Source organism: Tetrao urogallus (genome assembly GCF_951394365.1).
Source record: "Tetrao urogallus genome assembly, chromosome: 1".
NCBI lineage: Eukaryota > Metazoa > Chordata > Aves > Galliformes > Phasianidae > Tetrao > Tetrao urogallus.
In genome coordinates, this window is record NC_136813.1 from 3446538 (window position 1) to 3473425 (window position 26888).

Below are 26888 nucleotides of genomic sequence, written 5' to 3' on the forward strand. Positions count from 1 at the left end.
CATGTTTTTCTTCCTACCCTCTCCAACTGCCTGCAAATCAATCTCTCGTGCTCCCTAATGCCCACAACACCATCAGTCATGCACCAGAAGAGACATAACTCTGGAAGCTGAAGAAGTAGACTCGGTACTCAGCCACGAGCTGCAACTATCAGAGAACACAGGATTAAGGAGGAAAAGCACATTGCACTACACAGAGAAAATGAAACGGAGATAGAAAAAGAAGAAAGGAAAATGACTTTGAAAACAACACAAGAGAAAATAGCACACCGTTTATTTTAGAAACTGGAAATTGCCCAGGAGAGGAAAGACAGCAAATAAAAGTCCTGCTTATTGTCTCAAAAAATGTACTGAATCCAAAACAGGCCCAAGCCCACATCCTGCATACGGGAAGAGAGGATAAGAAAAATGAGACTGTGGCAGCAGCGTGCATGCAAGCTGACCACACGGAAACAGGTACTGAAAGCAAATGGAAATCGTAACAAATTGCTGCTGTTCAATGGGAAATCACTTCCAATGACCACATGGTGCACTTGAGCAAGTCAAGAGGTCTTGATTTGAAATAACTGATCGTTAATTCATGCACAGGCAAGCACTTGACTCTCTGAAGCTGCTGGGAGCACAGCCTGTAAATGTGAAGACATGGCAAAACAAGCAACTTTCATTCTGGCCAGCGAAAATCAGCAGGTAAGGGCCTCTCTGGGAGGATGGATGTTCCCTGCCGAGGCACCTGGGTCTCCATTGTAAGAGTAGTAACTATCCAAGACTTTCAGACCATGAGCAAAAAAATCTCTTCGTTTCCTTCCTTATCACTCAATACTCCTATAATAAAGAGAATCCACGATAAAAGTGAAAGGAAAAAGAATGTTGTGCACAAGAAACACAAGGAGCCAGCCATGTAAGGGCAGCAGTTCTGGCCTCAAACCAACTGAGAAAGGAAAGAAGCGGGTGTGAATCCTGATGGGAGGTGTTGCAGAGTGCTGAGCTACTTCTGGTCAGCCCATAGACAGCACATGGACAGGACACTCCTAGAGAGTCAACTCATCATACAGCAGGCATCTGACATCAGCCAGAGGGGCTGCGCTCAGTAAACATGGGGACGTTCATTCTGTTGGCATCAGGCAACCAATGCACGTAAGGTCTTGGGGGGTATAAGAACCTTACCAGCTACTGAGATGGATTAGTCTCAGTCAAGTAAACTCTTACACTCCCCTTCAGACACTGAACTATCACTGCAAACGTGGTCTCAGTTCATGAGGTTTACCTGTGCGCAGAAATTTCTGCTAGACAAAAATCAATTCTCTAAGCATGGCAGCATTTAACTTTCAGAATAAGCTCATAAGCCCTGTTATATTAAAATGGAATTGTAGTATTCTCAGTGCAGGGAAAAAAATCAGGATGAAAGACATGACCAGAAAAGTGTATATTCAGTAGCTGAGAAACCTCTGGTTTTGTTTCAGAGTCCCCTTCATGCACATGACAAACGTAACAAGTTTATGTACATACTGTTAGAGAGTAAGCTGAATGCAAGTCATCTTTTAGTTCATTATAGGAAAACAAGAACAAATTAAAATGGTTTTTAAATCTGGACTTTGTTTAGTTACTAGAAATATCCGTCTGCTGGCATTTCTGCTAAGTTTCTCAGGTATTGGCTGACAGTTTTCTTCATCATTAACAGAAGGATGCTGATTGCACTATAAGCCAACCTTTGCAAACACCTCTCACCTCAACAACAAGGCAACATTAAGAGATGCAGAGCAGGCTGAATAAAACCACTTTTCTACACCAAGTTTCATGGCCCAGGTTATGTTACCACTCCTCAGTGGAAAACACAGAAAACATTCAGAATTCTTTAGTTTGTTTTTCTATCTATCAGATGAGTTCTACCAGACAGCTATTTCTGCCCTTTTGGGGGTTCAAAATGGAGGTGTTCAGGAACCACATGGACGTGGCACTGAGGGATGTGGTGGTGGGCAGGGACTGATCGTTGGACTCGATGACCTTCAGGGTCCTGGCAAGCTCACTGATTCTACGATATAGAAAGGCAAGTACTTTCTCTTGTCATTGTTGACCTCACATGCATTTATCAGACTATTTATATGCTGGGGTTCACCTGTGGGCTTATTTTTTTCTGCACTGCACTTTCTATCAAGTCTTGTAGTTAATTAGAAAACTTGCACCATCTCATCCTTCAATTACACAGCAACTGTACAGATATAATGTTTCTTGGCAGTTTCAACTCTTTGACAAGGTAGATTATAGCAGGAAAGGGAAAATGGTTTTAAGTTGAGGGAGGGAAGATTTAATTCGGATGTCGGGGAAATTCTGTACAGAGAGAGTGGTGAGGTGCTGGAACAGCTGCCAAGATAGGCTGTGGATGCCCCGTCCATCCCTGAATGTTCAAGGCCAGGTTGGATGGGGCCCTGGGCAGCCTGAGCTGGTATTAAATGTGGAGGTTGGCAGCCCTGCCTGATTCTCTTTGACTGTCAAATATTGCAGATACCACTTCTGGCAAACTCAGGTCACAGCACATAAAATGTTGTCAGTTCAGTGGATCTTAAAGAAATCCCATGGTGTAACCACGCCGTGAATTTATCATGAATATATGATGATACATACGATGAATTCATGTAGAAAAGGGAGTACTGTGACTAAGCATCTGGTATTTTACAAACAGTAGCATTACGTGAGACTTCTTTAAGGATCTGCAGAAGCAAAACATGAGGGTGAAAACCAAGTCATCCTGCTGCACAGAGCACACTTCCCTGTCAGCTGGCACGGAGCAACTGCACATTTGTTCTGCTCTAAGGTAATGTCAGCTCCTGACTTTATCAGCAGTTCAAGTGAAAATTTCTAACGTTTTACAGAAACACAGAGATCCAGAAAAAGATGCAGCACATGTTGGAGGTTTGGGCAAAACACTCACAGAAGTGCAATGTTTGCAGCAGCTGACAAGGAAGGCAGCCATACAGCTGGATGAAAGTCATTCTGCAGATGAAATCACAAGCATAACATTTTATGAGTTTTATCCAATTAACACAGAATTTGAGGCTTTTTTTTTAACAATTCTTTCACAGCTAGTAGCAACTTTTCTCCATTATTTCTTAGGAAACCTAGGGAGCAAGTGAGAACAGAAATGTTTAGAAGTAAAACTGAGATAATTGCCTGACTAAGTGCTAGTAGTAAATAGAAAACAGGTGCAGGGTTTGGCCAACTTTCTTAAGCTTAGGTCTCAAGAAAATACAATTATTCAGACATACAGAACAAGCAAATTGTACGTGAGCTGCTAACAGAATCCCAGACAAAGTGAGAATTCACAGAAGGTTCAATCCTTGAAACAAAGATCTGAAGTCAGAACAACACCAAAATATCTACCCTGATGATGTAACTAATTGCAAGGAGCAGTTCTAAGCTTGGGGCTGTCGCAGCTTCACGCAGAACTGCCAGCTTTGGGGTCAGTGTTACCTCCCATCCATTTAGGCAGACTTGAAGCTACAAAGCTAGAAGGAAAGATGGTTACACCCTGAAGGGATACTGGGTTTCATTCTAACATACGGCCATTACTCAGAAGTCAGGTTTGAGATACAAAGCCATAACACAGCCAAGCACACGGGCACACGATCAGGAACTGGAAAGAGCCGAGTAGGCTGTGCTGCAGCTCCAAGGAAGGTGCTGCAGTTTAACAGTCTCCCTAAATCTTTCCCTGCTACACAGGCAGACAGAAAGGGAACAAACCCTGGCAGTGGAAGCTGCGTTCATGCACAGCACTGGGAACAGAGAAAGATGAAACATATCAGAGCCACAATGAACACAACCCAGGTGTTGGGCAGTGACCACCATCTGCTGCTTCAGAATGTGGGCAAAGAAACCCCAAAGCACAAGGCTGAGAATGTCTACCCCCAGGGCACCTTCAAATACTCCTCTTAGACAATGCCTGGTTTAACTTCGAAGCAAGAAACTTCACGTTCTTGCTTTATTTTTCAATATTTTTACTACAACTCAGTATACCTTAGCACAGAATCACAGAATGGCCAGGGTTGGAAGGGACCTGAAGGATCACGAAGCTCCAACCCCCTGCCACACGCAGGGCCACCAACCTCCACATTTAATACCAGACCAGACCTGGCCTTGAACACCTCGAGGGATGGATGGGGCATCCACAGCCTCTCTGGGCAGCTGTTCCAGCACCTCACCACTCTGTGTAAAGAATTTCCCCCTGACATCCAATATGCAGCTAAATCTTGTTTGCTCTAGCCTCAGTAATAACTTGCAGCAATCAATTGCAATTATGCCACATGTGAAAGACATTTCAATTTTAATCACCTTTAAGTTTTATTCAATACACCACTGTTGTTTCTACAAGGGCAGAGGAACACCAATCTGTGGGAGCACATCTCTGAAGCCATCAGCATCCACTCATCTTATCTCCTTCTGTTTTCTTAGTAAGTAAAGTTAAGTACCCATGCCATAGAAAATAATAATGATAAAAATATGAAATTCCTCTTTACTTCCTCTTTAGTTCTACCACAACAAAAACTCTCTTTTCTCCAGCCTGCTTCCTGTTGGTTAATTAGTTTGTGCTTGGGTGATTACCACTCCAATGCTGATACATGTTGAGAGTTTGCTGGCTACAAGGGCTGAGTGCCCCACCATGTCTGTTCCTCTGCCAGGGATGGATATGAGCAGGGTGGAGAAAGCAGAGACCGCTGGCAACATCAGTGTGCATTACCACGTCGGGCTGCAAACGGTGTGGGCAAACTGCACGCTCCATGGCTCACCTGATTCCTCCTGCCACAAGGAATCACATCAAGGATGGGCATGATAGTTCCTGTTTTGGACACATCAGGTGAAGTTGCAGCAGAACACATGTCAACCAGCGTAACCAGTGACCTCCTTGAAAGACTTTCTGCGTATATACCTAAGTATTCCATCAGCTGCAACCCGTATATCCATGCTTAAAAGAAGTCAGAAAAAGAGAGTATATCATCTTTTTCTCTGGAGAAAAACTAATGTAACATCAGAAGTACGAAACTACAACTTCATAAAGTTTATCAAAAACAGACGTAAAAGCTTCTTGAGTTTGATCCCCTCAATCTTTGTTAGGCTCCTTGCTCTGTGCTAGTTGCTCTGTTTTCCACTTCTGCACTCTTATTTCAAGCCTTTATATTTTTACTACTTGTATTTCTAAACTCTTGCAGAAAGCCAGACGACTATCTGAGCCTGGCAAAGCAGCACGCTTTCATACTATTAGCATGTACATCATTTCCTAACACATCAGTTTTATCGTATTTCATCTTTATTGCCAGAAACGCAGCAGAACTAGAACGAGGATATCACAAATTAGCCTAATAATACATTATGCAAATAGGTTACTTAAGTTCTCAGCAGTGTCCTTATTTTAATTATTGTAGCTAACGATTTCAGACATCCGTTTCCCAGCCTGCTTTCTTTTCTCTACGCCTTTTCTCTCCAAACCCACCTCAGACTCGCTAACTTCCTTCTCACCACTGCCAGCTCCCAGTACATCCTCCTGGGCTTTGTCAGGATTCAATTTCCACCCCTCAAACAGCTTCTGCTTGGCATCAAAACACCCCGCTCTGAAGCTTATCTTCACTTATCCTGCTTCCATTTTGGCAGACACGAATTCAGAGTCCTCCTTTAGCTTTGCAAGCAGGCTGTTTCAAGGACACATTCAGCATTTTTCCTCCTTGACCTCTGACTGCTTCCGGGCTCGCTTACCTCTTCCAAAAGCTCTCTTCTACTGTATCAGTTTTTTCCTACCCACTGTAACCTTTCTGAACCAAAGCAGATTGCTACTGTGTCACTGAGGGGGTCAGCCGTTAGCTGCAGAATGCCTAAGTTTAAAAACATGGTTTAAAGGACAGTTTTGCCCCTTCGTGGCAGCTCCTCCAGCAATGGAGGAATGTTTCCACGCCAGTTCCCTTCCAGCAAGCCCTGCAGACAGCCCTGCTCTTCACCTGATGCAGGGGAAGCTTTCCAGCTGAACCCCCAATATGCAGTCCTCCACCTTGGATGCTTTCTTGGGATGTGTTAACAGCATCACACCACAAGCTCTGGGGTCAAACTAGGATTTTATACACTTCTACCATCCACAAATTAATTGGCTTTTGTGAACCATCGTCATTTTTCTCAGGAGGAAACCATTATAATCCTGGTAGTCATTAACACTAAAAGGCAACAAACGTGCCCTGGCACTTCTGTTACCAGATAGCTGTAGATGAGCTGGAAAACAGCCAGGTGTACCAGAGGGGCACAGAACTGAGGAGGAAACAAAGTGATTATTCACATCCAAGTTCTGTTTAATAACCAACTTCATTCAACATAGCACAGCTTCAGGACTCGGCCAACTAGGACTGACTGCAAGGTGAGACAAGTGGCACAGCCTAGACAGTCAAAAGGCAAAATATTTTTTCTACAAGGCCTAACTGATCGTGATGGAAAGAAATCTCATGCTTATGGTGCAGCTGTTGAAGCATAAAAACCTTCAGAAATGGGCCCTGCCTCGCTTGGAGAAACAGTTTGTTTTTTCCCTCTGACCATTACAGGCCTCAACAAGGTCACAATTTCTCCCATAGTTCTCTGAAATCCTCCAGCACCTCAGCTGTAAGAGCTGTGTGTCACTCCTGGGGAAGAGAAATGACTGAATCAGGCTGATGGCAAACTGCGAATGGGAGACTGACAAATGCTACAGGCTGCTAAGAAAACTTGTTAATGCCAATGTGTTTGTGGAGCTTTGCAGAACAACCAGAGCAAAGGAGAGTTCATTGACTGGGGAAGAAGGGTGGGGATGGAAGGAGAGAAAATGAAATTAAACAGGCTGGAAAGAACATCACAGTGTTATTAACAGCCACAGACCTGGCTGTGTTCTACAGCCGAAACAAAACCTATGCTGTTTTTGCAAGGCTGGAAGGAAGCACAAAAATACACACTTCTATCCAGACTTTATTATTTATTTCCCAGCAATTTTAGTATCTCGATCAAAATAGATAATTTCATTAAGCTCCAAAGCCACAGACACAGAGCTCTGTCCCACCACTGGCATCCAAGTAGGGACTGGTCACAGCAGAGGGCGAGCACTGAGGAACGCCACCATGCCCACTTGTCCCTCTGGTGAGCAGTCACACCAAGGGCTGAGTAAGTCCAAACAGCACAAACCAGAGGAATACAGCCATAGCTCACGAGTGCTGCAGGGTCCTGAAGAGATCTTCAGGTTGACATGGATCCTTCCAGAGAACCCCAAGAAAGCCAGCTTTGAGGAACCAGTGAGCACACTGACCCAGTACTCTTTTTAGGACCATACATATTCCTCTTCCCATCACTTCTCGTCAGCTCGATGGCTCTGGTCCCTCCTTTGCACCACCAAAAAGAAACCTTGCTGTCCCTCCTGCCTTCTGCCTCCAGTAGGACATTACTACCAAGCCACAAAGCACCCAGACCTGCCAGGTACTCAGGCATATTTCTTCCTGGGAGCTGTCATCTATCAGCTACTGCAGAGCACGGGGACACCACAGACAGATATTCTGTTTTAATCTTTGTATCAACAACACCATGAAATTTCCAGAAGTTCTCCTGGGTTTCTCAGTTTAGCAGGGGCCATAAACAAGCTCATCTAAATGCAACCTTCAAAATGGGCTCAGAAGTGGGGGTACCAGGCAGAGAGCACAAGTAACGGCACACGGCTGACCATTCTCACATTGATAGTATTACCATGAACGAATCCCAAAGAAAAAGAAAAAAAAAAAAGCCCTGTTCAAGTCCACTGGGAAAGACAAAAAAAGAAAAATAGATTTAAAATAATAAAAGAGAAGAAAAAAAAAACCTCTGGGCTATAAGCTACTGGATGCTGGAAAAATACTTGGAGAAACTCTTACAGCTTTTGTCAATCCCTGCAGTTGACCAGCGCCAAGGACACAAGACTGATGGATGGCTGATTCCATCTGGAAGGGTTTTCCTGCTGCTGTCAAATCACATTCTGTAGCTGTTTTCCCACAGCACATCCAACTGGGACCAGCAGCACCTACCTCTAATACACAATACAAAACAGGTGCCAAATATGATATGCCCTGAATTCTATGCTCCTGGAGATTGGGATGAAGCACAGCTTAGATTCCTTTAGCCACCTGGCTGTTTAGTAGCGCTCAGCATCTTCTGCCAGGAAAGAACCTTGTTGAAGCTTAAGTTTCCCACTGGGGATGCTATTTTGAATGTGCCAAAATAAGGCCAAGGGCTTGACAATACGTAACTCCTAGCTTCCATGTCATGGTGTCACTGAAAACTCAGTTTGATGTTTGTGAAGCTCTTTCATGCAGATATCCGACAACAGGGCCCATGAGCTTCTTTCAGTAAACAATTTCACACCAGTCAGAACTTCCACTTGCATTCCTGAACCTCACAAACTTGTTTAGAAGTAAGCAATCCTTGAGATTCTGTGACTTAGGAGTACCATCACCTTTTCAGAAAAGCTTTTCTCCAGCTCTGCACCATCTGAAGCACGTCTGAATTGAACAAAGCCACCCACCAGAAGCACATCACCCTTCCTCAAGGGAGGCACAAAAACTTGAGTTAAGTCCTGGTGGGGCTGAGTTCTAGCAGGAGGACCCCGGTGTTCTGTCAGGGCAGAAATCTGTGCTCCGAGTTCCTTTTCTTCATTCAGTGTGGTATTTTGTGATGATCTTCCCACGAGCAGTGTTACTGACAGAAACTGGACCTGCTCAAGTACTGTGTTTGTCCATCTTCCATACAGGATCTGAAGAAATGTGGAGCCCAGCTGGAACTCACAGTGGTGTTCCCAGCCCAAGTTCCAGGTGAGATGACACGCCGATGAATCTACAATAGTGATAAGAAGTCTTGCCATGGAAAACTAGCAAAATAGGAATAGTTAAAACAGAGATGGGCATCCATACTCTGTTATGAAGCAATTAATTCCAAGATAACTTAATTCATAAAGGAAGAAATTCAAAGTGCATGTTGGTAAGACACACTGATCTTAAAGTCACACTAATCCAAAATGAATGAAATGCAGACAAGAAAAGTTTATTATATAGGAGAGTATAGAGAACAATTATTTTTGGTTCCTACCTCCTCCAAATGTAGCCCTGATGTACTCTGACATTCAGCTCCAAGCAGCTGGAGTCCACCTTCAGCAAACCAGTTACCTCAATGACTAGAAACGTGGTGCTGCATAACTTGAAATAAACCTCTGTGCAGAGGGGCACAACCTCTGTCATCCTCCAGAATGAGACAAGAACAGCAGTAACACAGTATGTCCATAAGTTCACTAGGTACACACTTATTTGCAAGCCCACGGATCAAATCTGACATTCTGATTCTACAATACCTTCTTGTTAAGTTAAATAGATTGCATTTTCCTAACAGGTGGATTAACAGCTTTGACAATGTTTAAAGTTTGGTTCAGTCCCTCAGTACAGCAGGACAGCAGCCATCTACTTCACATATATATATTTATACATGCATTCAAGTTTGACCTGTGTTTAGGTGACAGCTAACTGATTTAAAGCAGCAGTTACATGTATTATTCACACAGGGCACGACAAGATACAAGCACAGCCCCACAGAGCTGATAAGAGAAACTTTGGACTACTTGACAGATCCTGACGGCAGTAGCAACCCTAGGATATTGTTATACCCACACTTAATGTCTGATGATGAATATCCAGCATTACCTGATGTGGGAACAAACTCCTCCCACCCAGCAGAATGACCATCACCAATAGTAGATGCCAGAATTTCATAGTCCACATGAGAGGGCAGTACATGAATATACAGAATCACAGAACTACAGAATTGTAGGGGTTGGAAGGGACCTCTAGAGATCATCGAGACCAACCCCCAAACACCTTTCTGCACTGAAACCAGACAGAAGCTTTTAAGCACCATATTAGTCACTCAATTAGCATTTGACTACTTCCATATCACATTTATTTTCTCCTTTAAACACTAAACAATCCTCCGTGGATTTTGAAGGCTATGCAGTCTATCATGACATCTGCCTGAAGTCACATCAAACCTCATAACTTCTGATCAGCACTGTACAAACAGGCTTGGTCTGAACTATTAAAAACAAACAGAAACAATCACACCAACAGAACGTTTTCTTCTTCAAGATGAACACTCCTATTCTTGAGCATGAAAGTCTGTTAGACTCCTAGTCATCAGGTCTTGTTGGCTTTTGTTTGCTATATTAAACAGGCACAGAGCTCCAGGTATGCTTCTCCCATACAAGTACTCAGCAGCCATATAAAACACCGTTAATTTCTTCAGAGGGTGGTGAGAACCATTAAGCTTAAAGCAGTAAAGCTTTCCAAAGCTATTGGGATGACAATAGGAAAACTGACATAATCCACTGAAACAAAGGGCTTCAGCCTCCAACGTCCTCAGAAAAAGAGAAAAGATGCGAGATGTCTAGGAGATGTAGAAAAATAAAGCAGCTTATAACACTTAACTTACTGATCTGAAGCGTGGTAGCTCCAAGGAAAACATACTTTGAGTTCCACAATGTGGTATCAGGTATACTTTAAAAAATTTAAAGAAGCCATAAATGACTTGCACGGGTTTCCCACTGCCTCTAACCTCAGCTCCCATTACAAAGCTAAACAGGGGGAGGAAAGATTTACTAAAAAGAACCTACTATGGGGCACCTGCGTCTCACTGCACCTCTTTACACCACTGAAATCTGAGCCAGCACACAAAGAGCGCTGTTATTATCAAACTCCAAACTCAACACATTTGGTTGGTAATGAAGAGACAAACATCAAGGCTGGCTCAATCTATCAGGAGGAGACTGCCAAGGAGCTAAGGAGATCCAAGACATCTTCTTTTTGCTGTTCTCAAGATCACCTTTAGCTTGATCATTGCTGGGAAGACTCTGATGCTGCTTTGCTGGAATACACACAGCATGCAGACTTGTTACCATTCTATCAACAACAACTGAAAGGCCGCAGTGCTAAGAAAAGCCTGCAAAAACTGGGGAGCTAACAGAGCCTAAGAGGCTTTGGGAAAAGCCATTCACCTCAGTGAGAAGTTCTCCCATTCATGCACTAGGGAACCTGGCACACCAGCAAGCCTTTTGAGTAGTCATGTGTAAAATTACATCTCTGTTGTGCAAGCTAACGTTCTACTAATATTTCCATTCACAAGAGACAAAGTGCTTAATTAACATTTATACCAATTCTCAAGCTATTTACAAACACAAAGGAGGCGGTGATTTGATATCATGGTTCCTTAAACACAGCCCCAAATGCAGATATAGTCCTTACTCCCCATCATCATATATATATTAAAATATTAAACTGTTCTTCTGTTACAATTGAAGCTCCTCGTAAAATGTCCTAAGTGTGTTCATGAGAACAACTATTGTTTTACTGCCAGTATTTGGTCCAATGTGCAGTTTTGCTCCTGTGAGCAAGCAGATACAGGGATAAGGTACTACCCCACATCCTAGAACCACCTTATTAGGATTAGTTCTGCATCTAAAAGTACTGTAACACGGGGGGTAACGACAGCTCAGTGCTCATAATTCAGAGTTAACATAATACACTGAATCCCTCACTAAATCCTAAGAAACAATTTACTGTGAGGCATGTCAATTAGCAAGCATTTAAGAGAGCAGTGCCACAAACCGAAGAAGCAATCAACTTTCTTCGTTTCCAAACAAGCTGAAGACTGTTGTAACTGTAACCCAAGCCTTGATATTGTATACAAAGCAAGAACCACGATTTTTAAGGGCAAGACCATTATTCTTCCTACAGCAAATTATTCACTAAATGACCATAGTCTCATGACTTTAATTGAACAGTCACGTCCTACAAATCAACCACCAGCACTGGTTGAGCTCCTGCGTTGTCCAGATTTCTGAAGGCTGCTTCCACACGCACACATTCATCCCACCCCATAAGACCACCCAACGATGACCAGCAAAACCAACGTCACGTCACCATCTTGCTATTCAGGCACGATTTATGCTGCCCACCAGATCCCAAAGCACATCTTTTAAGTTGGTTTGTACGTTTTGACAAGACCACGCCTCTGCCCACACAGTTAATATCCAAGCAAACCAAACAACTGAGGAAATCCACTCATGCTCCAGCACTGTTGTCACTGTAGCAGAGGTAATATGGCACAGCTCAAACACTGAGCGTGAATGAAATCTCAGAGTCCTATCAGAAAGATCTGCCCTCTTCCTAGCTGTAATGCCAGCTCTACATCCACGCAGCATCCCTTCCTGCAGAAGGTTACACCTTGTTTCTTTAGCAATTAGAACAAAGAGCTTGTTCATTATTAACAGGAAAATGCGAGGCTGTTATACAGCTAATGAACAATGCTCAAACTTGAGCTCCTTGAGGTGCGTGGTTAGAAGTTACACTGACATCTTCAAACATTAACTGCAGACATGAACTATAAAAAGAATCAAACACAAACTTATGGAGCAGCTGACCATCAGAAAACCATGAGCTCTAACCACTGTGCACCCCAAATTATTCACTTCTCTCCTTCATCACAAAATGAACGTGGAGGGAAGCTCCTCAGAGACATTACCTGCAAGTTGGGATTTAAAACCCATTCAAGATTCTAAGCTTAGAAGAAAAACACCCTGAAGTTTTGTGACTATTTGTTTAGGTTTTTTAATACATATATTTCTGTCAATGTAAGTCCACTGTCCACTTGGTAGCAAAAGTGAAATTGCATACAACTGAAATGCAAACCTCTTTTGTTCTCCGAAGAAAAACTACACACTGTTGGTGCAACGGATGCTCAGGAGAACATTTCTTCAGTTTTCAAACAACGCTTAGCAACTTTCTGACTTACACACAGCAGAGACAAGCACTTGGGGAACTAACGTGTCAAAATCACACAGAGAAATGCAGTCTCTGCAACTGTTTTTCCAAAAGCTTAAAATACTGTGGCCAGCAGCTACCAGCCACGTTCCCCCATTCAAGAGAAAAGCAAAGAGTTGGCACCCATAACATCCATAACTCACCCCTACCATGAACTTCATTCAGCAGCTACTCAAGAGAAAAGCTGAGTTGTCTTTCTATTGATGCCCCCCCAAACACATCAGGAACTGAAATATTTTTATCAAATATATACATTTAGAACACAGCTCACTACCTCAACCTTTAATTTTACTTTATTCTGCAGTCCGCACACAAGAAAAGTTACATGATAATTGACATTTTTTCACACATTAAGCTTAGTTATCTTTACAGACATTATTTCAAATTGATATTTTCATTACATATTCAAACTTTAAGCATGACAGCGGCTTTTATTCACAAGTTCAGCAAAACTTGAACAGAACAATACTTCTGTGAATTACCTTTTATGTAACAGGCAGAGGAATGCAAGGGAAATTTAAAATAAACACCTATGTTTCCATAAGTTAACCCTATTTTTGGATCCCACTTTTTCTTTTCATATTCATTAGGTACAGGACAGCACAAGGAGCAGTAAATGAACCGCATTACATTTTGGCTGGGATGAACTCACAGATAGGATGCGTGCACTTTACATAAAGGAAACCAATTTCATTCCATGGGGAAGCACACCCACACTGATTTATCCCCAAACCCCTACAAAGAGGGCTGTATGACAAGGAAGGAGTCAGATCTGGGGGGAAAGGCGTTCTTTTTGGCCCCAAAGCAGCCCTGGGCTGGGATTCTCCAGCAGCAGGAAGTTTCTATGGGGCCTGCCGAGCATGCGCTGTGAGCCCAGCAGTCTCCCTATGTGGCAAGAGTGCAGAGGCAACAAGCAAACCAATAATCGAGGCAGAGAGCAACAAGCACCTTCCCCTCCGAATCCCTGCTGGCATCCCTCCCCTAGGCCCCTGCGCTGCTGCCCAAGGCCCTCCTGCAGCCATCACAGGGAGATCAGGGTCTGGAAACCTAACCCTTGGTGTGCTGAAGGGAGAGGAGAGGAGAAGCAGGCAGGACATCCCCTGTCTCTGCCAACTCAGGGGGTGTCACTGGGGGTGAGCAAGGAAGAAGCTCAGAGCCACCATCCCAGCTGTGAGAGGAGGAGGAAAGGGGGGGGGGGAGGAAAGGATGGAGCACAGCACAATGGCTGTGTGGGGGGGTGGGAGGAGGAGGAGATCACCCACAATAGCAGCGCTGGAAGGGGGGCGGGGGGGAGGCCCTTCTGCGTGCTTCCCCCCCCCTCCCAAGTACACAGATCAGGGAGCAGACCCCTCTTCATTCTCCACCCCATGTAGAGGAGAAAGGAAAGGGGGGGGAGAACGGGAGAGGCAGAGAGAACTGCCCACTACCACTCCGCACTCTTTTTGGTTTAGGGAAGAAGTAGAAAGGGACGCAGGCTTGGGGAGTAAGGAGAGGGGAGAGGCAAAGTGGCAACCCTCAAGCAGTGAGAAGGAGGGAGGGGGAGAAGACTAGATGCTGCCACCATTGGCCTGAACAAACAAGCAAACAAACAAACAAATAGTTATTTAAGATAAGCTTAAATAACAAGGAGCTGATGGAGGGGGGCACAGCACTGAGGGGGGCCACCACCTTCCAACGCCTCACTGAAGGGTTGGGGGGGGCAGAAAGGCAGCACCCCCCCCCATCCAACAACTACCCCTATATGAGGGGGGGGTGAAAGAGGCATCGGGAGGCTCCATCTTTCCCCCCCCCACACCCCGAGGCTTCACTCCGGGAATCCCAGGCCCCTCCTCTCCCTCAGCGCGCTCCACCCCCGGGGCTGGGAGGAGGCGGGGGGGGAACAGCCCCAGCCCCCACCCCCCCCCATACACACAGCCCCAGAGCCCCTCACAGCGCGGCCTGCCCCTTCCCTGAGGCGCGGGGACGAAGGATGGAAGGGGAAAGGGGAGGGGAGAGCTGAGGGAAGGGACCCCCAGGCCGCTCACCCTGGTCTCCAGGTTCCTGTGGAGGCTGTAGGACGCGCTCCAGATCGGGGAAAGGCAGCTCGGGGAGATCCAGCAAAGCACCGTAGCGTTCGAGGAAAGAGCAAACGACGGCGAAGTTAGGCCAAGAGCCCGGGCAGCACGGGCCGGCGGGAGGAGGGGGAGGCGGCGATGGAGCCGGAGGAGCCGCCGCCGCCATCTTGGACCCGGGGATGGAGAAGGAGCTGAGGAGGGGGCGGGGAGGGAGGGGGCGCTGCCGAGCTGCGCGCCGCCACGATCCCACAGTGCACCGCGAGAGGCGGGGAGATGGGGAGGCGTCGGCCAGAGCGTCTCCGGGCGGCTCCTCTCCTCCGCGTGCGGCACGGGAATGAAAACAAGGCGGGGCGCAAGGAGGGCGGAGGGGCTATTTATAAGGAGGCGGGGCCTCAGGGCGCCGCGGCCAATGGGAGAAGGCGGAACGACAGCGCTGCGGAGAGGGGGTGGAGCCGGGAGGCGACGTTGGCCAATGAGGGGGCGGTAGGCGGGGCTTGGCGCTCCCCACCCGCGTGAGGCCGAGGTGGCGGTTTTTGGGGTCGGGGTCGCGCGGGTGGCGGGTGAGTGTGGCGCGTAACGGTCGTAACGGCTCCACGAGCGCTGAGGGGACAGGCGGGAACGGGCGGGCAGCGGCGGCCGCGGGGCAGAGGGAGACCCTGGGACCTGAAGGGCTGCCCTCCGAACGCTGGGAGCTTAGGCCTTGCCGCTCAGCTAGCGTTCCCGTGGGGTATCAGGAGCTCTCTCCCCTTCGTAGCTTTTATCACGTGATACCTCCAGATTTTTCGGTGCACATTGCGGTAGATAGCATAGCATATATATGCTATATATATATATTCAAAGCCAATATTTGTTGAGGAAATCCTTTCCGATCCTTGCTGGTTGGTGATTGGACTGTGCCCTCTGCGAAGAATGTCCAAAGGCCACATTAAGAAGTTCATTCTTCCTCGCTTTGGTTTCACATGCTTTCCTTCACACTTTGTCGATGCTCCCTGTCAGTGCTGTGGAAATATTTTTGCTCTCTGGATCATATTTGATGGCTTTCAGGTCTGTCTCAGCTCCTGCCACTTCTGGGTGGTCGGTTCTGCCTTTCCCCTCGGTTAATGGGCAGCTTCTCTCAGTTGGGAGCAGCGCTGTCATCTTATTTCACCACGCTGTTGGGAAGGTGGTCCAATGAACCTTTGTGTGAACCCATCGCATTGCAGATGAGCGAGGAACAAATCAAGAACGTATTAACCCGGGCAAATTGCACTGCCCTGTAGCTGCATGCCTGGCTTCCTCTTTGGCAGTGCACCTGTCTCACTAACTCACAAAGCAGCGAAGGAATAATTGCCCTGTGTGCAATTCTCTGGCAGCCTCAGAGCTGCGCTGAATCCAAAGTAATGCTGCTTTTCCTTCATGTGCTGCTAGAAGCAGGGCACTGAGATGGATGTCACGTCGTGCTGCCGCTTGTTGTAGCGCGTGCAGCATAGGAAGACAATCCAAAGATTTCTCTTTGCTGAGGGCTCTTCCTTTAATGGGTGCCACCGGGATTCTGAGAATCTGGATGCCTGGAAGGATCTGTTGCTGAGGGTTTCTGGACGAGCCATGAGCACAGTTTTGCTGCAGAAATAACCTTCTATCTTTGTCATGCAAGTTTCACACCATCCTCTTCTTCCCTTACAGTTCAGAAGGCCATTACCTTCCAGACGCAGCAGCTGGCAGCTGTGCTAATCTAAAGCATTTCCAAGGTACCTCTGATTTGTGTCTTGCCATCCAGTGCCAGAATCCCATCAGCAACCAGACTGCAGTTCCTTGAAGGGCTGAGAAAAGGGTGTAAACTCCCATGGTGCAGTGAGACGATGCTTTCTAAGGCACAGTCTCTGTCGTGCTGATGCCCAGCTGTGACTGTGATAGCTGGTCTGAAAATGACTGTGGTTAATAACAGAAAGCAGTTGCTCTATAGCAGCTCTGATAAGGCCTCAGCTGGAGCACTCTAACTGGTTTTAGGCAACAGACTTCAAAGGAAGATGCATACCAATTGCTGGTTGTCAGGAGGGGGAAAATGAGAAAATAAGCAGAGATTTAGAAAATGTGACTGATGGAAAGGCCAAAGGGAGCAGAGATTTATTTAACCTAAAAGAAAGGGAGAAAAAAAGACTTGAGGATGGTTATCTTAAGTCTTCAGGAAAGCAAAAGATGGTGGAAAAGACAAAGACTAAGCTGTTTTCCTTGTCTAAGACAAAAATGTTTGGAAATGATTGATTGCTTTAATCTGAAACAATGAGGACTGAGGTATGAAAAAAGACATTATTTGTGTGCTTAACTTATCCTGAGAAGTGACACGGGGAGACTTGGTGTCTGTAAGGAATGCCATGGGAGAGAAGGCTTCGTCCTTTGGGTGTCTGAAAGTCTTTTGCTACAGCAAGTGGGAATGCCATTGTTTTGTTTTCTGCTGGGTGTTGCCTTTTAGCAATAAAAGTGCAAAGATCAAAAAAATCCTTTAGTTTAAACTCCCTGTTCAAGATCCAAATCTTCTCGCTTCCTGCTGAGGCTAAGAAAGCAACAGCATGTTTGATTGTTTGTTTTAACCTTATTAATTTAAATTAATAAGCCTGTACGTAAGTATGGTTTAGAGGGCCAAAGAAACAGTGTATGTATCAGAGATTTCGTTGTATCCTAAGGGAAAAGATTAAAACCCTGATTTGAAAGGATACTCAGGCACCTCAACCCCGTGGATTGTTTTGAAAGTTGATTTGTAGAATGATTTGCTCAGAATCCTACCAGAACCCTCAGGAGGACAGCTGGTAATTCAACAGATCTGATCCGTCATTCAGTTCTGGTGCCACAAAATGACACGGATCAAGTCTGTCACGGGGGTTTCTTCTCAGCTGCTTGGGGCAATGACAGTACTTAGATGTGCACATTGGCCTGATGTTATGCATCAAATATCTACTTTTCAGACTTTGGTTCAACTCAGCAATGTCTTCCCCTGAAATTGCTTCCCTTTCTTGGGGGCAGATGAAGGTGAAAGGCTGCTCTACAACATACAAGGACTGCAAAGTGTGGCCGGGAGGAAGTCGGACCTGGGATTGGAGAGAAACTGGCACTAGTGTAAGTTTGCTGTTTCTGCCCATCCCGCGCTTTAAATGGGACTGTGAGAGTAGTAAATAATTTAGTCTCTATCCCACAAGACAATCTTTATGTGAATAAAAAAAATCCACAGGAACTGAGCTTACACGTTTGGAAGAGAACCGTGCATGCAGGTTAGTTTATATTGCTTTCCTTGAGGTTCTTAGTGATTTTTGAGTAAAGGTGTGCAGATACACTGTCATATGTGCTAGTATCTCCATGAAAAGCTCTCAGTCTGGCTAACCACACAAGGACTTGTATTCATAGCCCTTTACCAAGTGAATACCCTTATAATTTTTGTATCCCTCAAGCTTTAGCTTTAAATGCTATCAGAATGTATCCAAGTAAGGCAATAATATTGATGTTTCGGACTTAGAAGCAGCGTGATAACTATTGTGTTAGGAATTAAATGTTGATAAATTCATCCTATATCAGGGCTTACACTAAGATAGTTGTATTGGCTAAGAAGAAAAACTTAATCCATAAAGGTCAAAGCAAAAAAGACCTGCAAACACATCAGGTCTTAGAGCCAGCTGTACCCATGTAGGCCCTTCCAGTCACTGCTGTATTCATTTTGGCAGAACTTTGGTTTGGGAACTTCCAATATAATCTTCTAGGGTATAGAATTTGTTAAGCTGTCAGTCTATAAAGAGTGTATAATGCAAAGTGAAAGGTAATGTTGCTGTATAAATGGTTTGCAGAGAGAAATACAGCTGTGTATATAACCTTTTCAATAGCCTTTCATTTATGGTCTGATTAGCAAAAGTGAAGTTTTCACTTTTGGGCTGTTTGAAGGGCCTGAGCTGAGAGGAGCTGTAACTTTTTTGTTTGTCAAGAGGAATCCAAGTTTTAACAGTAATGATTTCCTGCTTCAAATACATATATGGCTGGAGATGCAGAGCTGAAAAATTCCCAATACTTTCCAGCTCTATCACATTTTTATTTCCTTCCAACTATTTGAAAACTCCGTTTCAGATTAGAACCACCTACTAACATTTAGGGGGACGTGTCTTCCTTTTAAAGTTTCAGACAGAAGGTGTCAGGTGATAGGGAAGACTTGAACTCGGGATAAGTTCCTGGATGAATCCTCCATTTCACCAGGAGAGTTGGATTTGTTAAATGAAAATGAGAGAAGACTAGTTGGGTTATTCAAAGAAGCAGATATTCTGCATCAGCATTAAGTAAAATAAAAACAAACCACTTCAGGTTTTCCCACAGAGGCTACTCATAAAGCTTCTTCCTGGGGACAGTTCTGTTGCTCTTACAGCTATGGCAGCCACAGAGTTTGGTGATTTCAATTTAAAATTGAATGCAAGCAACAAATACAGAAGCTTTTTAGACTGCAACTCCGAGTCTAGAAAAATTACAAAGGATTTAATTTGATCTTTGCTGGAAACATCAGAATTCACTGGGTTCATTTGCTGCGTATTTCTTCACGGTAGACTGCGGTGTGTCCACATTTGCTGGGTACGTTTTACCTGGGGCTAGGTGGAGCTGTTCCCCGTGTTTGGCAGAAAGGCAGTGCTCCTCATGTCCTCCACTTCACCTAGAAGTAAACCTTTTCCTTCTCTGCTATCAAACCGATGCCTAGTAGGTAATTATTTCATCAGGAAGAACTGTGCAACTTGCTGTGCAGGATTCTGTTACTAAGCGCTAATAAATAGCTCATATGACCTTAACCCTTGGGGATAAAAGGCAGCCTCCCTGACTGGCTGCATTTCAGTGCCATCTGCTAAAGGGAGAAAAAGAGTCCTGACGAGAAGACCGGAGAGCAGAACAGGCAAGAAATTCTGCTGCCCTTTCCACTTCCCTCCTGCTGTCACAGGAATTGCCTGCAGTGACACAGTTATTCCATCATGTTGCATCTTTTCTCCAATGATAGAATTTTCCTACTGATGGAAGCCCCCTTACCAGAGTGCCTCCTGTAACAAGCTCAAATCCTTTTGTTCTGTGGCTTTCATGGCTCAGCAGTACCTACTACAGGATAGCAAACTTCCCCAGCAATCTAATCAATGTAATTGCAGTAAACTGCCCCTGTTTGTCCAAACTTTAGGTCTACCTTAAAAAACCCCAGTGGCAAATCATTACCTGTTCTGCCATAAACGCATACGTGCGATGATTTGGCCTGATAAAGCTCTGCAGCTGAAGTGGCAGTTTAGGTATGGATATCAAATCTAAGTGCACCTACAGAGAATGCAACTTGGAGAACCAGAAAGGTGAACCATCTCTTGCTGAAATGCCAGACTTGTTGCTGTTCATTCATTGAAACAACGTAGCGGTGAGTGCAGGGGATAAAGATTTATGGGCATCCCCATAAAAATAATGTTCTGCAAAAGTCCACTATGGCATTACTCCCTTCATGGGAGAAGATGGTCTCAGTCCTCCCAAAAAATACTTAAGAATCCTGTTTAAAAATAAATAAATAAATAATATATATATATGTATGTATATATATATAATACATTAAAATTGAAGCTAAGGAGAGAATTAGTGTGACATAATGATGACTTAATTTAATATCACGTGTCTATTTCTGGATTTGCATGTTTGAAGTGTATTAGTACTATAATGAGCTTGCAATCAAAATCCTGTTACAGATCATTTTTCTTTCTTTAGAAAAAGTTTGGTTTCAGAGTTTCTTTCTCAAAATTGAGAATAGAGCAGAAATTGAAGATATTAAGTGGAATGAAGCCAAGCAGCATTTCAGTCCTCTTCGGTAAATGAGATTTACAAAGTAAACAAGCAAGGAATTTAATCATTTTAGTTACAATTCAAGTGAGTAAAGTTGAGCTTGCCACAGTCCGTATTAAAAGCAGGTTCTGTTCTGTTCACTGTGAAAACAAACAGCAGTGCACTGTGATTTATTGCTCTCAGTGTTAATGCTGATAGAATGCCAGTTGTTAGACGTAGATGCTTTAGGTATGTACCACATATCTTTTCATTTTTACCTACTTAAGAAAAACGTCTTTATTGCCATCCATTGATTTACTGTCATCCTTCATCTGAGGGTAAAATACCTCTTGAAATTGCCACCGTTAGTGTGCACACAAGAGCTGGTTTACACCTTGGGATAGCTCCTTGATCCTGCTGCTCTAAGGACTGATCCAAACACAGGCACATCCTCCCTGGCTGATGCTGTCAGCACACAGACTATTGCTTTCTTTTCCTGGCACTTAGCATTCTCCAGGAGTGCAGCCTGCTGACCTTGAAGAAGTTGTCAAGAAGGGTGTTAAAACTCTCGTTATTGGCCGTGGCATGAGCGAGGCTCTGCAGGTAGGTTTTTGTTCCCCAATAAACATAAACTAGAGCTGTTTGTTTGCCTTTCTCTTCTGGAGGATGGGTTAAAAAATCCATGAGGCTTTACTAAAAGCAAGGAACTTGGGGTTGCTGAATTAACCAAACTGAATTGCTGCCAGGAGTCATTCTCTTCCTGAAAGCAGCAGCATTTGAGCTCCTCACTGTTGGTGTCAGTGTCAACAGAAAATAGTTTTACGTTCTGCTACAGAAGCAAGTTAAACAAAGAGCTTTTTTCTAACAGTGTCATTAGTCCCTGCTCTTAGAAGAGGTTGTGAACTAGCTCTAGCCTGCTGTAAATACTCTGATAATTAAGGCCTTTTTGTCACGAATGTTGGCAGTGTCCTTGCAGCAGGTATGCCAGTTATAGAAAGCTGAGAAGGGCTGAGCTTCCCTTCATGAGAAGCAATTCTTCAGGTTTTTGTGAGCTGAGTAATTAACACCTCATTTCTATTATCTTTAGCTCAAATTCTGCTCCCTTCTGTAAGAACAAGCTGCACTTTAAACTGCATTCAGGAAAAATGGGAAGTTTGCATATGCTGGGTTCATTGAAAAGAAAAAATGGCATCAATCTTAAAAATACATTAGCAGTTTGTCTACTATCAATAACTTAAGTGGACCTACGAACAGATGGCATCAGTGCTAAGCAATGCCAGCAGCCTCCTGCTGCAGATCGGAGAATGAGCTGACGACTGCTTTCTCCTTTTCTCTTCTGAGGTTCCTCCGTCTACTGTGGACTACCTTAAGAAGAACGGGATCGATGTGTTGGTGTTGCAGACAGAGAAGGCAGTGCAAGAGTACAATGCCCTGGCTGCTCAGGGCGTCAAAGTGGGGGGAGTCTTCCACTCAACGTGCTGAAGCAGCGCCGCTCTGCAGCCCGCCCTGACCTCAGCCAGCGCCGGGTACGCCTCGGCTGCATCGAATTACAGCCGGCGCAGCGGGGAGGTGCGTGCCAGTGCATTAATGTGCGCTGCAAAGCTCAAACGCGAGGGCACTTTATGAGTTCAGGGTTTAAACAGAGTGCTGTTAATGAAAGCTTTTAACTGCAGAACAATTTGCATACGTTCTTGGGATTGACCTAATCTTCCTCTGTAGACTGTGTGCGTTCTGGTTACTTTTGGGCTAAATTCATGAACTCTGGTTGATTTTTGGCTAAATTAAGACACTAAGTTGTGAATGTTTTCATTATGAAATGGTGCAGAATTACATTATCAGTTACTGCAGCGTAGCCAGAAAATATCTGATGATGACAGTCAAGTGGTAGCTATGAAGTGGTGGCAAAGGATCACTTTATAAATGAGTTCAATAAAACAAAACACAAGGCAGCCCCGAGCAACAGCTCTGCCTCCTGCTGGTGAACTCGCTCAGGGTATCACTTGACACTTTTCTTTACACGGGACATAGATAAAGCTGTCTACAGGGAAGGAACAGAACCTGTGCCTTGAAGATTTTTATCATTAATTGAAATGTGAATGTTGAGTTGTGGAATATGTATCTGTGTGAAGCTCCCTACCTGCTTAAAATGATCAGGAAGATCTGTCACAGAATTGCTTGTAGGAAATCAGTATAAGTTGCTGCTAGCAAGCTGGGGACAGAGGTAGAATTCTTACCCAGCAGTAGCTGCTAATGTAAACATTACAAGTGTGTTGTTACACTGAAAAAAATTAAAATTCTTTTAGTTGCTGTTCTCCTTTTGTTTCGCCTACTTCTATTAATATTACCAGTTACTTATTGTGGGTTCCTTTCTTTTCCACCAAACTCACTAAATTCTTCATTGGTGCAGATGAAGTCTGTGCCTATAAGCGAAAGAACAGAGATGATGCTGAGAAAAGTCCTGAGGTACTTGGAGCTACCAGGGGGCAGCACAGAAGCTCGGATGGGTGTGAGAAGTCAATTACTTTCCCAAGCCCTAAGAATGACCCTTTGCAAAATACTCCACTCTCTTACTATTTGTTCTAGTAATCATTTTATCCATAAAACACAGCGTGGCATAAAGGCAAAGGAAAGTTGAGTGCCCGTAAGTTTTATCTTGCCATCTCTTAATTGCAGCAATTCTTTCTAATAGTGTAGCTGTATTTGAGGCACAACCTGAGCTAAACCAGCAGGAACTGCCTTTTCAGCTACATTTGTGTTCCCTCTTTGCAAACACCATGATATTTTTCTGAATAACTGAGGCCCAGAATTCTGCAGCCTCAAGAGAATCCTAGAAACCACCTTTGCCACTGCACTGTGTGCAGCCCTGTGTTCGTTGTGCTGGCTGATAGTGGAAAGCAGCTGCTTCTTGATCACAGTTCGATATTTGTGTTATTTCATCATCTTTTGGGCCTTGAACAGGAAGAGGCTTTCATTAAGGGGATAATTCCAGTTTCTTAAGCACTGTTACTCTGCTTGGAGAAGTAAATGCCTTATCTTTTCCCTGCAGGTTTTGTTTGTTGTTTTCTACTTTCATACGGTACCGAAATAGTTTTTTTGGATGAAGCCTCCTTCAAAAGCACTGCTTGGCCCAGTCCCTGCACTGAGAAAAGCACCACTGGCTCCTATACTGCTGCTACACACTGTGTCCTTCCAGAGAGCAGGAACACAGCCTGCTCTGCACTGCCAGGTGATTCTTAGAGGTGTGCCCTGCCCAGCTTTGTGCTGCAGCCTCTTCACTGTTCCCTTCATTTGGCAACCAGTAGCAGACAGAAGATTCCACTTCTAAAGCAGGGTGTTGCAGCCTGCAGAGGAAGGTTACTGCTAGGTCTTGGTTTCCCTATTTCAGAGTAAATTGTGAAGCCTCACTCCTGCCTGTACAGAATTTCAAGGAGAAAACCCACTGCAGGTCTTCTCCATCTTTACCTTCTGTCACTGCTGCCTGAGTCAGCTTTGTCTGTTGCTACAGAAGTCAGCCCAGCTTGGGCTGCTCCGCTTACCCAAAGCCCTCCTTCCTCCTCGATGCAAAGTGTAAACAGCTGGGACTGATTCATCAAAATTCAACCCGAGCTCAAAATGCTCTATTAAGCCCCTGCTTTCAGCTAATGCCATCAATAATTTGTTAGAACTACAATCTCATTGCCCAAATCTTCGTAGGGCAGGGCTTCTCCATTCCTTCTATGCTTCCCCCAGGAAAGCGATCTCCCACCCCGGCACCCTCATTACACAGAGCAGGGCTGGGCTGGCAGCCAGTGAGCTTCCACCCAGCTGTTGCACTGCTGAGCCTCCATCCGCAGCCCTTATCTGTGAGGAGCAGCACGCCTGAGCTGGCAACAGGGAGACACAGGCCGTAAAAAGGCTCCAACAAACCAAACGCATCACGAGCAGCATTTTTAAGGGATGGCAGGCAGCATTTATGAGCCTTCAGACTTGTGTGTGAGCCTTCAGTAACAGTGCGTGAGTGAACTGCAGGCTAACTGCAGGCTAACCCCAGCCTGCACCCCAGCCTAGCGCCTGCTGCAAGGACTAAACAAACACGAGTGACGTGAGATAAAAATGGTGATTGTATCTCTGATTTTTTCAAAAGATTTGAGAACTCAGCCAAAGAGGAGACCAGAGGAAAGCCATCCCCATGCTCTGGAGCCCAAGAAGAGGCCACGTGGCTGCATTTCAATGCTTGTCCCATTCTTCCTTCTTTGGGGAGGATGGGATGTCTTTTTTTGCACTCTTTGCAGTGTGCAGTTTTAAAAGCATGTAACTAAGATGAAAGTATGGTTCTTTGGAAGCCACGCTGCATCTGAGTTAGTACCTGAACCATCAACTCTATTCTTAATGCATAGATGTATTCAGCATTCTTGATGACTGCATTATTTACTTTCCAAGTTCTAAGGAACTGACCTCATTAATTCCAGTGAACTTAAGTGGCTCTGGTTATGAAGCTCCCATTAAAGGCACACAAAGCTAGGCCACGTTTAATTAAGGTAAAGGTAAGCATAGCAACACATTTGTAAACCACTAACCAACACCCCTTACAACAGTGTTCAGCAGAAAAGCCTGAACGGAATCAGAAAACATCCCTGAGGTTGGAGATGACCTCTCAGATGAAGTCCCATCAGCACCTGACTGCTGTGCCCACTGACCACATCCCTCAGTGCCACACCTGCACCTCTCAGAGCTGGGGGAAGGAAGGAGGAAAAAGTCAGCACTGAGACAGAAGCTCTAACAAAACCTTTTATAGACTGGATGTCTATATGAGTCTGATTATCAAAGCAGCAGGGAAATCAAAGGCAAATGAATTTTGGGAAGATCACAATAAAGAAAAACACATATGGTACTGAATGTTCCAATCATCACAGAGCGTTATTGGACACATTTCAGTTCAGCTAAAGTGATGAATCAGACACCTGCTTGAGCGGGGGAAAGCTATGATGAAGAGGAGAAGCTCCAATTTCTTCCACACTTCAAGTTAAGAGTCAGAGGAAGCTCCAGGATGGTACCCAGCAGAGAAGCCAGCTATGGGATGCTCTCATCACAAGACTGGAAATGTGCAGCAGTACAGTTTCTAATAACATGCATCAATCCCTGCCCACAGACAAATGAACTGAGGATGCTGAAGTCCAGTGGTAACAACTGAGCTGCTACACATGCAGCTTTTCAAGCCAGTGCCCTAAAGGTGAAACACAAACAGTTTGTAAGAGGGTTTCTTCGTTTTACTGCTATTTGATGTTAGAATACTTAAAGCAGCCAAATGTTTGGATCTGAAGCCTCATAGCCATAAAACTGTCAGTCCTAAAAAAAAAAGTCACAAGTATCACAAAAGCCTCACAGTAATCTCTTATTAGACCATGCAGGCTGGCATGTTTACTCTTATAATAAACAGATTAGGATCAGTTTTCCAATTTTATTGTAGGAAAGCACATAATGAGTTTTGCGTAACCATTTATACTAATCTCTGTGTGACTGAAAAGTACTTCTTTGCTCTTTGTTTAGCCACTAGCCCTCCTTCCCCTAGAACCTCTTGCTTTCCTCCAGGCCTGCCAGAAGTGCTGTGTGTCCTGCTCACCAAGTTCTGCTACTTGCACCAGCTCCCAGCATGAACAACCCGTGCCCTCCCCCAGGTGTCCCAACTCCAGCACAGCTGTACAGGGCACATCTCAGGATGTAGCCTGCAGCGATTGGCAGTTCCACTTGGAGATTCATTTCCTACACCAGGACAACAGCACTTCAGAATTATTTTTGCTTTTGCTAAAAAAAAAAAAAAAAAATTGATACCAATGCACAAGTTTCTGAGAATTACAAAAGCATGGATTTATGTGCCTCAACATTTACGTAGTAAATAGCTTCAGCAGAAAACCCAGAGGCCGGGAAGAGACTTTGGCCCAATGCAGTTATTGCTGGAATGCTGACTGAGAATTGTCTTTGTTGATTCAATATGGGGAAAAAAAACCCCCAGTGTTTTCTTGAAACCATCCTGAATTATCTGAATAACTCCTGTATCGGTCCACCTGCTGTGTAGCAGAGGAGCCCAATTGTTCTTCATCAGCTTTACTTTTATGGCCGACGTCTGGTTTCAGTACCTTGGAACACAGAATATCGTTTTCAATTTTATCCAACAATCCCACAAAGGTGTTTCTTGTAGCGTCACACT

The 26888-nt window shown here is 44.6% G+C and overlaps 2 protein-coding genes across 2 annotated transcripts in view; one reads left to right on the forward strand and one right to left on the reverse strand.

Annotated features, from left to right (window-relative positions):
- RSF1 (remodeling and spacing factor 1) overlaps nt 1-15095 on the reverse strand; it is a gene marked incomplete at its 3' end in the record, with an annotated part of 53465 nt that extends 38370 nt beyond the window's left edge. The window contains exon 1 of the mRNA XM_079549574.1: nt 14897-15095. Coding sequence (XP_079405700.1) covers nt 14897-15092 — 196 coding nt within the window. The 5' untranslated portion in view covers nt 15093-15095. The remainder of the gene's footprint in view (nt 1-14896) is intronic.
- A 2789-nt stretch (nt 15096-17884) lies between these two features.
- Nucleotides 17885-22186, forward strand: AAMDC (adipogenesis associated Mth938 domain containing; the record flags this gene model as incomplete). The annotated part of the gene is made up of 3 exons (XM_079547840.1): nt 17885-18016; nt 21212-21307; nt 22046-22186. The coding sequence occupies 3 exons, from the start codon at nt 17885-17887 to the stop codon at nt 22184-22186; spliced, it is 369 nt and encodes a 122-aa protein (XP_079403966.1).
- Nucleotides 22187-26888: the final 4702 nt, after the last annotated feature.